General features: G+C 46.3%; 1 protein-coding gene across 1 annotated transcript in view; it reads right to left on the reverse strand.

Moving 5' to 3' along the window:
• Window positions 1–12,995, reverse strand: part of myo10 (myosin X) — a 326,310-nt gene that overhangs the window by 105,488 nt on the left and 207,827 nt on the right. The window contains exons 5-11 of the mRNA XM_045206170.1: window positions 12,452–12,586; window positions 11,724–11,848; window positions 11,239–11,252; window positions 10,943–11,027; window positions 8,226–8,329; window positions 3,188–3,317; window positions 1,380–1,498 (exon numbers count right to left, since the gene is read on the reverse strand). Coding sequence (XP_045062105.1) covers window positions 1,380–1,498; window positions 3,188–3,317; window positions 8,226–8,329; window positions 10,943–11,027; window positions 11,239–11,252; window positions 11,724–11,848; window positions 12,452–12,586 — 712 coding nt within the window. The remainder of the gene's footprint in view (window positions 1–1,379; window positions 1,499–3,187; window positions 3,318–8,225; window positions 8,330–10,942; window positions 11,028–11,238; window positions 11,253–11,723; window positions 11,849–12,451; window positions 12,587–12,995) is intronic.

Here is a 12,995-nt window from a genome sequence, read left to right on the forward strand (position 1 = left end):
AGCAGATAAGCAACTTGTGCTTTGCAATAGGCTTTTAAAGGTGACTTCCACAATCTGTTTCTGCTTTTTCTGATTGCAAAATATCTACACTTGGGATAGGGAGGTGTGCTCCTTTCTGTCAAATGTAGTCATTTCTGGAAACACTTTCTGTCCATTTAGGGGACCCTTTTGACTCAAGAGCACCCCCAGAGGCAAAGGTTCTGTATAGAGGCCAGTTTAAATAGTCTACATATGATCACCTACATAAGCCAAGTTATTAAAGGTAGACTCAGTGATATGACATAGATGCAGAAAGTAAACAGCATTTCCGCCAAGAGCGTTGAAGCGTGAGGCTTTGACGCTGATTCAGCAGATATGGTCAGCAGGTAAACAGGAGACACAACTTGAGCCAGACTGGATTACCACAAGTAGACCATCGCCCGCCTGACCATAAAGGTAGACTCAGCGAAGTGACACAGCCACAAGCAGCACCGCAGATATTGAGATGAGAGAGATGCAAGACTTCGCTCTCACACAGTCACATACACAGTATCTGTGCATGTGTACGGGCCAGGGCACCAAACAGCGAACCCGTGCAAATGCACAGATACTGTGAGTGTGACTGTGTGAGAGCGAAGTCTTGCATCTCGCTCATCTCAATATCTGCGGTGCTGCTTGTGGCAATGTAATTTGCATTAATCCAGTCTGGCACGAGTTGTGTCTCCTGTTTATCTGCTGACCATATCTGCTGAATCAGCATCAAATGTGATTAGCCTGGTCAGCTACACTCCCAGCTTTAGAGATGAAATCAGACACATACGGGCACATGATGGGGTTGGGGTTCATTAGGCACCAAATGCAAGACAACTAAGTGAAACAGGGAGGGAGTAAACTGTATTTCATGTTTTCTTTTGCAAACATTTTAAAAAGTGTTAAGTTTAGTGCCTAATGAACACAACCTAGGTCACGCAAGGGGAAATGGTTCAGGGTCAGTGGCCAATACACACCCTGCCTTCAAAAGCTGACAACAACAACAGCGGTCGCACCATAACAGTAAGAGACAATGAATGCTTTGTTTTGTCTAGCAGGACCTATTTAAACAAGGTAGAGATAAGCCATGATTGACTTTGAAACAAAGTATTTTTTCACAAAGTTGGTGGCTAACCTCACAGTTGGGCAGGCGCCATTGACTATGAAACACCAGCCCTAAATGTTTCCCTTTGGCATAACTCATGCCCCTGGTCTATCTATCTGCCCTAAACCCCAGTCAGGCGTCAATGTCAGGTGTTGACCATGTGGTCAAATATTTGTGTGTCGTGGGACTAGTGTCGCAAAGGAGTGAAGCCACCACCTGATGTAAAACAATGGGGTCAACTGGTGTCCTCTGTCATCATGGTTACCTGTTCCACGGTGAGCGGCGTGCAGATCTCCTCACCCCTTAGGATCATGGACTTGTGGGTCAGTACCTCGGCCAGTTGTTCTGAGTTCAGTCCCAGGAGGTCCGCTGTCCTGCCCAGTGCTACAGACACACAGACAGTGGTATTTTAGAACGGGAGGTGGGGGTGTAATAGGTACTGTACAATAGATATCCTTTGCTGTGTTGTCATCATGTCAGTCTATGACCCTCTAGATCAGTGGTCACCAACTGATCGATCTTCAAGGCATTCCTAGTTGATCAACAAACATTTCTGTAGAAAAGCCAACGATAAAGACTCCTTTTTTTTATTATTATTCGTGTTGCGCTGTTGGCGGTAAGTGCACTTGATAATGAAGCCATGCTCATCGGGTAGTCAAAGTGTTCCCATTTTAAACCATTTCATTTGTCTGAAAAAACAAGCTTCGCCTACCCGGCGGACCGGGAGATCTGTGGCTAAATCAAGTGAGCCTACTGCGCTGGCCAATCGGATAGCTCAAATCACCGTGCCTACAGCTTCCATCACCCCGGCCACAGCAAAGTTTGATACTAGCCTACGTGAGATTTCATTACTTTTAAAACCATGACCAGAGAGCGACTGTCAAAGAATACAGCAAAGAGCTGCTGTTTTTATGAGTGAATTCTAAGTTTGTATTCAACACTATTGCAAAACATAAAACGCGATTCTCCCTACTTCCACTGGCGCTGCAGCTGCAATGACTGAGTAGCAAGTGTATAGATCACCCTGCATTTGTATTATTATTAGCAGCTCGTCGTGTGCATGAGGCAGATGAGTCCAACTCGAGTTTCGCCACCAGGTCCCCTCTCTCTGTTCAGTCTCGGGAGGAAAGGATGGAGAGAGCAGGGACCATGAAGGGCGGACCCTCTGCTTATCTCTCCCTCCCTCCACTGAGACTAATGCCATGTTCAAAACAACTGGGAACTCGGAAATCTCCGACTTCAGTGCGTTCAAGACAACTGGGAACTCTGAAGAAAACGAGATCCGACTGGGAAAATAGTTTTGAACGGTCATTCAACTCGGAATTCCAAGTCGGAAACTCAGGAATCTTTCTAGAGCTCCGACTTTCTGACCTGAAGATCACTGACGTCATGATTTGACCTTGTGTCTTTTCCGAGTTCCCAGTTGTCTTGAAAGCACCATGACCATCAGATGCAGGTACCATCAGTCCAGTAAAATAAAAAAGGCAATTATTTACAAATTATTTCAATTTATGCTCAGTTGTGCCTCGAGTTTTTAAATATAATATGGTCTGAGAATAACAATATTGGCAGGCCAGGCATATAGCCAATATGCTGTGATAATGTATTAGGCCTACTGCATAAACCTCATTCCTACAGAAAAGTTTTTATTGGGCTAATGTTATATTTCTTATATCATGTTTTAAAAAATTATCTGAGTCTGAGATCTTATTTGACTGTGAAAGTGATCTTCAAAGTGACCACTGCTCTAGTTTCATAATGTGATTAAATCAAGGTTATTTCTAAACACCAATCTTGTTATGACAGTTGAGGTTGATATACGAGTATGTTCATTACATATCACATTTCACTAGGCAGAATATTATTGTTTAGCTGAGGCAAAAGGTTAAGGTAACCCTAGCGCTAAGGTATAGGGGACAACAAATCTCAGTGCAGTTGTTAAACTTGGACAACCCAGGACTAGGATAAGGATAGGGAGCATCTCAAGTAAAGTAGCATGTCATAGGTAGTACCTCAAGGAAAAGGGGGAGCGTGAGGAGGAGAGGAAGGAGAGAAGAGACGAGAGACATTAACCTGTTTTGGAAGAGACCTGAGCTCCTCCGGCCGTCATGAACTCGATATTCCCGGCATGAAGAATTCCCGCCAGGAGCCGAAGGATCTCCCGGATATTCTCCTCTGTGAACTGCATGGTCCGCATTGCATTCTGGGATGGAAAACCCCACAAATGGACAGAATGTTGAAGCCGCCAAAAAAGGAGGTTGTGCCCCCAAGAAAAAACAAACAAACAAATTAAATAACTCAATATCTCCTAGATTTCCTGTATCTTCAATCTGTCCAGACATGAAACCATTTAATTCAATTCATTACCATATCCCTGTACAAACCAAGCAAAGTTGAATCCAGACCACTATAAGTGGAATCTGGTGCTTTAGTGTCTCTATGGTATGAGCTGCAGCTGTAGATGTCACGGATCCCCCCGGTACTGCTGCTCATTCCGTTCACCAGTTCCGGAGGTCTACGTCACCGGCCTTCTAGGCGTCACTGACATGGATCATTACCACCAACCCAGGACTTGTCTCATTACGCACACCTGTTCCCCTTCCCCCTGATTAGTTTGTGTATATATGCGCCCTCTGTTCCCCATTGTCCTTGTCGATTATTGTCGCATGTCCGTTGGTCTCGTGAGTACCGTGTATTGTGCTCTTGGTATTACGGGTCTCGTCCGTGTATGTATGTATTTAGAGGTTTACACCTCGCTCTTTTGTTTGGGTTACAGCCCTGTGTTATATATATACGTGTTTGTTTTGGGCTTCGTACCCGTCGTTTGTTATGACGTACATGGTGTTGGGTGATAAAACCCCTAATACGTATTCCTGCGCCCGTCTTCCTATCATTATACAACATGACAGAATAATCAACCTCCAAATGGAGACAGCGGGAAAGGCCAAGCTGGCGACCATCGTAGAGACAGTCTAGCATCACAAGGTCTGTTTTTCCAGACTCGGCAGCGCCATGGACAGCGTGTTGGCAACCATCCTGCGTTTGGAGGGGAATGTGCAGTTCCTCCAGTCTCCAGCACCGGTTCCGGCACCAGTCCCCACACAACCACTACCTGCCTCCGGCCCATCTGAGCCGGTCAGTGGAATACTCCTGTCCCTCCCGGAACGCTTTGACGGCGCGCCAGCGAGATGCAAGGGATTCCTTCTGCAATGCGACCTGTACCTCACTCGCTACGTCGAGGCTGTCTCCGCAGCGGACTGCTGGAGGAGGTACAGATGGAGTTAGCTTGCCGTGATGACAACCTGTCACTCGACCAGCTCATCAGCATGGCGATCCGGTTGGACAACCTCCTGCGGTCCTGACGAAAACCTGCACAGAATCCGTAGCCCATGGCTACACCTGCTCCGTGGTCAGAGCCGATGGAAGTGGGCTCTGCACGTTTGGCCGAGGCAGAGCGTAGGAGAGGGAGGAATCTGGGCCTCTGCTCCTATTGTGGAGAAAGGGGTCATTCCTCCCCAACCTGCCCTCTATCCACTAATAGGCGAGGAGGTGACAAGCCAGGGAATTCCCTTGCTCCAACCGAGATAGGATGCAAGACCTCCTCTCCTTTTCTGTCAGCTCAACCAGTGTGTTTTTCCCATTCAATTCCCTGAATACCCTAGCCCCTCATTCCAGTTAGCTCTGATTGATTCCGGAGCTGCCAGCAATCTTTTAGATAGCGCACTGGCCACTGTATTACGCATTCCTTTGGTTCCCATTCCGGTTCGTGCCCTGGATAATCGTCCAGTAGGGACTGGGCTCGTACATCACATCACTGTTCCCGTTTCTCTGCTGACCCATGACACTCATTTAGAACAGATGACCTTTTTGATTATAGACACCCCCATGCACCCCGTTGTTTTAGGTCTCCCCTGGTTGAGTTGGTATAACCCTGTTATTTCCTGGTCTGATAGGAGCTGGGTTGGTCGCAGGAGTGTCAGGGGAGGTGTCTCGCGGTGTCTGTCAACGCCACTAAGGTGGAATGTCCGGACAATGCCACTCAAGTGGATTTACCGGAGGAATACCAGGATCTGCACTGGGTTCTCTCTAAGACCCAGGCTACACACCTGCCTCCTCATTGCCCCTGGGACTGTGCCATTGACCTGCTGTTTGACGCAGCCCTTCCGAGAGGACACGTCTATCCCCTCTCCTGTACGAGGCCATGGAGACCTACGTACAGGAGAGCCTCCAGCAGGGCTTTATCCGCCCCTCTACGTCACCAGCCTCCTCAAGTTCATTTTTTGTTCAGAAGAAAGATGGGGGACTGCGCCCCTGCATTGATTATTGAACACTGAATAAAGCCACCATTATCTTCAGCTATCCTTTACCCCTCATCCTAACCATCATCGAACAAATGCACGGGGCGCAGTACTTCACAAAACTGGACTTGAGGAGCGCCTACAATCTGGTGTGCATTCGTGCAGGCGACGAATGGAAAGCAGCCTTGTATCTCGTAATGCCTTTTGGCCTGTCTAATGCTCCTTCAGTCTTCCAGGCCTTTATTAACGAAGTGTTTCGGGACATGCTGGGATGGGGCGTAGCGGTTTATATAAGCTCCTTCTCCTGCCGGTTCCACAATGACCCTTGTCTCACCTCTCTGTGGACTTTGTTACTGACCTTCCCCCCTCCCAGGGGAACACCACCGTTCTCGTCGTTGTGAACCGGTTTTCCAAAGCTTGTCGCCTCCTTTCCTTGCCTGGGCTCCCGTCGGCGATGCAAACCGCGGAGGCTCTTTTTACGCACGTCTTCTGGCACTATGGGATCCCGGAGGACATTGTGTCAGATCGTGGCCCTCAGTTCACCTCACGCGTATGGAAGGTGTTCTTGGAACGCCTGGGGGTCACGGTCAGTCTCACCTCCGGGTACCGTCCTCAAGCTAATGGGCAGGTGGAGAGGGTCAATCAGGAGGTGGGCAGGTTCCTGAGGTGTTACTGTCATGACCGGCCAGGGGAAGTGGGCGGATTTTCTACCTTGGGTTGAGTATGTGCAGAATCCCTCCGCCACTCCTCCACTAACCTCACTCCTTTCCAGTGCGTGTTGGGGTATCAGCCGGCCCAGGCACCTTGGCATCCGAGCCACACCGAGGCCACTGTGGTGGCCGAGTGGTTTCGGCACGCTGAGGAGATCTGGAATGCTGCGCACAATCATCTCCAGCAGGCCGTGCGTCGGCACAAGGAACAGGCCGACCACCACCGCAGTGAGGCTCCTGTTACTTCTACTTTAAGAGGCTCCTCTGTCCTCCACTCGTTACCTGTATTAATGGCACCTGTTTGAACTTGTTATCAGTATAAAAGACACCTGTCCACAACCTCAAACAGTCACACTCCAAACTCCACTATGGCCAAGACCAAAGAGCTGTCAAAGGACACCAGAAACAAAATTGTAGACCTGCACCAGGCTGGGAAGACTGAATCTGCAATACGTAAGCAGCTTGGTTTGAAGAAATCAACTGTGGGAGCAATTATTAGGAAATGGAAGACATACAAGACCACTGATAATCTCCCTCGATCTGGGGCTCCACGCAAGATCTCACCCCGTGGGGTCAAAATGATCACAAGAACGGTGAGCAAAAATCCCAGAACCACACGGGGGGACCTAGTGAATGACCTGCAGAGAGCTGGGACCAAAGTAACAAAGCTTACCATCAGTAACACACTACGCCGCCAGGGACTCAAATCCTGCAGTGCCAGACGTGTCCCCCTGCTTAAGCCAGTACATGTCCAGGCCCGTCTGAAGTTTGCTAGAGTGCATTTGGATGATCCAGAAGAGGAATGGGAGAATTTCATATGGTCAGATGAAACCAAAATATAACTTTTTGGTAAAAACTCAACTCGTCGTGTTTGGAGGACAAAGAATGCTGAGTTGCATCCAAAGAACACCATACCTACTGTGAAGCATGGGGGTGGAAACATCATGCTTTGGGGCTGGTTTTCTGCAAAGGGACCAGGACGACTGATCCGTGTAAAGGAAAGAATGAATGGGGCCATGTATCATGATATTTTGAGTGAAAACCTCCTTCCATCAGCAAGGGCATTGAAGATGAAACGTGGCTGGGTCTTTCAGCATGACAATGATCCCAAACACACCTCCCGGGCAACGAAGGAGTGGCTTTGTAAAAAGCATTTCAAGGTCCTGGAGTGGCCTAGCCAGTCTCCAGATCTCAACCCCATAGAAAATCTTTGGAGGGAGTTGAAAGTCCGTGTTGCCCAGCGACAGCCCCAAAACATCACTGCTCTAGAGGAGATCTGCATGGAGGAATGGGCCAAAATACCAGCAACAGTGTGTGAAAACCTTGTGAAGACTTACAGAAAACGTTTGACCTGTGTCATTGCCAACAAAGTATTGAGAAACTTTTGTTATTGACCAAATCCTTATTTTCCACCATAATTTGCAAATAAATTCATAAAAAATCCTACAATGTGATTTTCTGGAGAAAAAAAATCTCATTTTGTCTGTCATAGTTGACGTGTACCTATGATGAAAATTACAGGCCTCTCTCATATTTTTAAGTGGGAGAACTTGCACAATTGGTGGCTGACTAAATACTTTTTTTCCCCACTGTACATACGTGTTTGTTTTGGGATTCGTCCCCGTCGTTTGTTATGACGTACCTGGTGTTGGGTGGAGAAATAAACCCCCTAATACGTATTCCTGCGCCCGTCTTCCTATCATTATACAATGTGACAGTAGACCCTGTGGCAATACATGACTGACCAAGGCCTGCTCAGTCCTTCACCGACATTTTCAAATTGTAGTTCCAGTAATGTCAATGTGTACAACAGTTCTGGGCAATAAAAAGTGAACAAACTAAAAAATAAGGTATATTAGCAAAAAAATAAAAACATTTGCTTCAAAGGGGATGTAAAATCGTCATGGACATATTTCAGAAATGTATTTAATTGATGGGTTATTGTTAGATGATTGCTAATGAACTTGGTGCTTGGCATCACCCCACAAATGTTCCGTTAAATATGTACAGCTTGCTGCAGCAAGGCATTTTGAAAAGTAACTTTTGAAGGGCCTGAACTGTATCATCAACAATAAACCATTGATAGAGATGGGAGGGCCTTACCAGTACATCCTGAAAAGTGTCTTTGTCGTTGATTGACTTGTCTGCCACACAGCCAGATTGCTTTAGGTAGTAGTAGTTCTCTGGTTGGGAAAAACTGAAGGCCTCTGTCATGGAAAAAAGAAAGACTCAATAATGGGTTAATTGCTATAATTGTTTTATAACCCAGTGTTTCTCCTAACATTATATAGGAAAACACATTATATCTACATCTATAGCCATGAAACGCCATAAAAAAGCCAGACTACGGTTTGCAACTGCACATGGGGACAAAGATCGTACTTTTTGGAGAAATGTCCTCTGGTCTGTTGAAACAAAAATAGAACTGTTTGGCCATAATGACCATTGTTGTGTTTAGAGGAAAAAGGGGGGACTTGCAAGCAGAAGAACACCATCCCAACCGTGAAGCACAGGGGTGGCAGCATCATGCCGTGGGGGTGCTTTGCTGCAGGAGGGACTGGTGCAAAATTATGTGGATATATTGAAGCAACATCTCAATCAATCAATCAATCAATTTTATTTTATTTTATATAGCCCTTCTTACATCAGCTAATATCTCGAAGTGCTTTACAGAAACCCAGCCTAAAACCCCAAACAGCTAGTAATGCAGGTGTAGAAGCACGGCATCTCAAGACATCAGTCAGGAAGTTAAAGCTTGGTCGCAAATGGGTCTTGCAAATGGACAATGACCCCAAGCATACTTCCAAAGTTGTGGCAAAATGGCTTAAGGACAAGAAAGTCACTGTATTGGAGTGGCCATCACAAAGCCCTGACCTCAATCCTATAGAAAATGTGTGGGCAGAACTGAAAAAATATGTGCGAGCAAGGAGGCCTACAAACCTGACTCAGTTACACCAGCTCTGTCAGGAGGAATGGGCCAAAATTCACCCAACTTATTGTGGGAAGCTTGTGGAAGTCTACCCGAAACGTTTGACCCAAGTTAAACAATTTAAAGGCAATGCTACCAAATACTAATTGAGTGTATGTAAACTTCTGACCCACTGGGAATGTGATGAAAGAAATAAAAGCTGAAATAAATCATTCTCTCTACTATTATTCTGAAATTTCACATTCTTAAAATAAAGTGGTGATCCTAACTGACCTAAGACAGGGAATTTTTACTAGGATTAAATGTCAGGTATTGTGAAAAACTGAGTTTAAATGTATTTGGCTAAGGTGTATGTAAACTTCCGACTTCAACTGTAAATACCTATGTAAGAATGCTGTTCATTGACTACAGCTCAGCATTCAACACAATAGTCCCCTCCAAGCTCATCACCAAGCTCAGGAACCTGGGACTGAACACCTCCCTCTGCAACTGGATCCTGGACTTCCCAACGGCCGCCCCCAGGTAGTGAGGGTAGGCAACAACTCATTCGCCAAGCTGACATGGCCCCCTCAGAGGTGTGTGCTTAGTCCCCTCCTGTACTCCCTGTTCACACATGACTGCGTGGCCGCGCACGACCCCAACACCATCGTCAAGTTTGCTGACAACACGACAGTGGTAGATCATTGACGACGATGAGGCAACCGATAGGGAGGAGGTCAGAGACCTGGTAGTGTGGTGCCAGAATAACAACATCTCCCTCAACATCAGCAAGACAAAGAAGATGATCGTGGACTACAGGAAACGGAGGGGCGAGCACGCCCCATCCACATCGATGGGGCTGTAGTGGAGTGGGATCGAGAGCTTCAAGTTCCTCGGTGTCCACATCACTAAGGAATTAACATGGTCCTCCCACATCCACACAGTTGTGAAGAGGACACTACAGTGCCTCTTCCCCTTCAGGACGCTGAAAAGATTTCGCATGGGACCTCAGATCCTCAAAAGTTCTACAGCCGCACCATTGAGAGCATCTTGACTGGCTGCATCACCGCTTGCTACGACAACTGCAAGGCACCCGACCGCAAGGCGCTACAGAGGGTGGTGAGTACGGCCCAGTACATCACTGGGGTCGAGCTCCCTGCCATCCAGGACCTCTATACTAGGCGGTGTCAGAGGAAGGCCCTAAACATTTTCAAAGACTCCAGCCACCCAAGCCATAGACTGTTCTCTCTGCTACCGCACGGCAAGCAGTACCAGTGCACCAAGTCTGGAACCAACAGGACCCTGAACAGCTCCTACTTCCAAGCCATAAGACTGCTAAGCTAATCAAATGGCTACTCGGACTACCTGCATTGACCCTTTTTTTGCACTAACTCTCTTGCTCTGACTATGCACATACACTGGAATCCACACACACACACACACACACACACACACACACACACACACACACACACACACACACACGCCACACACAATTTCACACTACCCCTTATATAGCCATGTTATTTTTACTTGTTATTGTTATTCACTGTGTATTTATTCCTCGTGTCACTATTTCATTTTTATTTTATTTATTTAATAATTTAATAATCTTTAACTCTGCATTGTTGGAAAAAGACCCATAAGTAAGTATTTACTTGTGAGTCTACACTGGTTGTTTACGAAGCATGTGACAAATTAAATGTTATTAGATTTTTAGATTTGATTTAGGCGAGACGGGCCACCAGATCTTATAGAGTTTGGCTATTATTGGTTTCAATGTTCATTTTCGATGCTAAAGTGGGCTTGGATCTTGCTTTGGGGGCCTTTTTATACCACATGTAGAAAAAAAACTATAGCTACACCCTTCTGTTATGTTTTGGTTTGCCCCATGTATCATATTGTTACTCACCCCTCTGTTCTGCATTGGTTCCAGCCAGCAGTGCATAGAAGATGTGGTAGTTCCTTTCCCCTGGATTCTGCCTAACAACTCGATTCTGATAGGGCAGAGGACACAACCATCACCACACACCTCCAACACATTGCAACACAATTACATTGTAGAGAGGTGGGAGGGAGGGAGAGAGAGACCGACCGACCGACAGCCAGAGAAAGACAGAGGGAGAGAGAGAGGGGATAGAGGGGAGGGAGAGATTGAGAGAGAGAGCAACAGAGAGAGAGAAAGAGACAGAGAGAGAGAATCTTTACCTTCTCTAGGAGGTCTTTGCGCAGAAAGGTGGCAGTTAAGGCACATATTACCTTGAGAAAGTTGGATGCTCCACATTGAGGGTCATGTAAAACAATTATCTGGTTTTTAGAAAGAGAGAAAGAAGAGGGGAAGATAACGGAGAGAGAAAGACAGAAAGGAGAGAGGGAGAGTGACACGTCAAAGTGGGTGAATAAAGAGGAGGAAAAATAGAGACAGAGAGAGAGAGAAAGCAGGTTTCTATCTCTACACCTAGACATTGATTGTCCCATTCTCTAACACACCAGAACAGAGATTGTCATACATCTGAAACTAGAACAGCGACACTGCACACTAATAAAGCACACTAAACCCACACATCACCTAAAACCTTCACTGAAGAGTGCTTGGCAGCAGTTTGGAGCATTTCCTATAGGAACTTGGACAGGATGTGTAGAAAACATAATTCCGTCCACACTATAGCCATTAATAGCGTAGTAAAGGATACAGTCCACGATTTTACCGCCTTGGATGTTGCCCTTCTGACAGAAGTGCAGTTGAACAAACTTCCCAAAGCGGCTAGAGTTGTTGTTGTAGACGGTCTTGGCGTTGCCGAAGGCTTCCATGATTGGGCTAAAGGAGTAGAGAGAGAGAAAGAGAGAGAGAGAGAGAGAGAGAGAGAGAGAGAGAGAGAGAGAGAGAGAGAGAGAGAGAGAGAGAGAGAGAGAGAGAGAGAGAGAAAAAGATAGATGGTTAAAGTAAGAATATTGGCAGTGAGCTGGAGTTTCTTTTTCATACTCCATGCACCTGAAACTAGATAAGGTTTGCAAACTACTCTCTTTCCAAAAAGTAAACAACTGAAAATGTTTTATAATCTGTACATAAAGTTGGCAGGTGCTGTCCAATAATTCATATAGAGCCAATATAATATTACACTGTCATGGTCAAAACATGTTGATACAACAGTTGCTAAGATGGTGCGAAGTCTGTCCATAATAAAGCGCAGCTCTGCCTTCTGGACACCATTGTCAACAAGGCAGGTCCTACAGGCCCTAGTTTTGTCGCACCTGGACTACTGTTCAGTCGTGTGGTCAGGTGCCAAAAGAGGGACAACATTGCATTTGGCTCAGAACAGGGCAGCGTGGCTGGCCCTTAAATGTACTCTTCACAAGTCCTTAGCTATGTAAACACAACCTCTCCAAAATAACACTAGTGGTTACACCCAGGGGGGCGTACCTGCTCTCCAGGAGGTCCTCCTCCACGTGGGACGTCCTGTCTGTTGAGGAGAGCTCCAGGGAGTGCTCACTCATAGCCGACAGGAACCTCAGGATCAGCTTGGTGCTCTCTGTCTTTCCCGCTCCGCTCTCTCCGCTGGGGAGGAAAGGAGGAGGAAAGAGTTTGGATGATGTGGATTTATGTAGTGTTTTTGTTTAATCTTTCTTTATTCAACGCTGTAGAATGGGACTGGTACATAATGTAAGGCATGTCGAAATGGGAAAGGTGTGATATTGGTTAATATACTTTTGTATAGTTTTGTGTCATGAACACACGTACACACACGCACGCATGCTTGCCCACACATACACACACACGCACGTCAGTGGCGGTCGGTGCCGTTTAACATGTGGGAGGATTATAATTTTTGTAATCAGTATGGCCTTATTTCTATTACAGCATATTGAATGACTGTCATTCATATTCTATTCACCCAGCTCAATGTTACATCGATAGGTTTAGGCTAATACATTATCCTAAATTTTTCCCTGTACCCATCATGAGG

This window comes from Coregonus clupeaformis, chromosome 21 (genome assembly GCF_020615455.1).
Source record: "Coregonus clupeaformis isolate EN_2021a chromosome 21, ASM2061545v1, whole genome shotgun sequence".
Classification (NCBI taxonomy): Eukaryota; Metazoa; Chordata; class Actinopteri; order Salmoniformes; family Salmonidae; genus Coregonus; species Coregonus clupeaformis.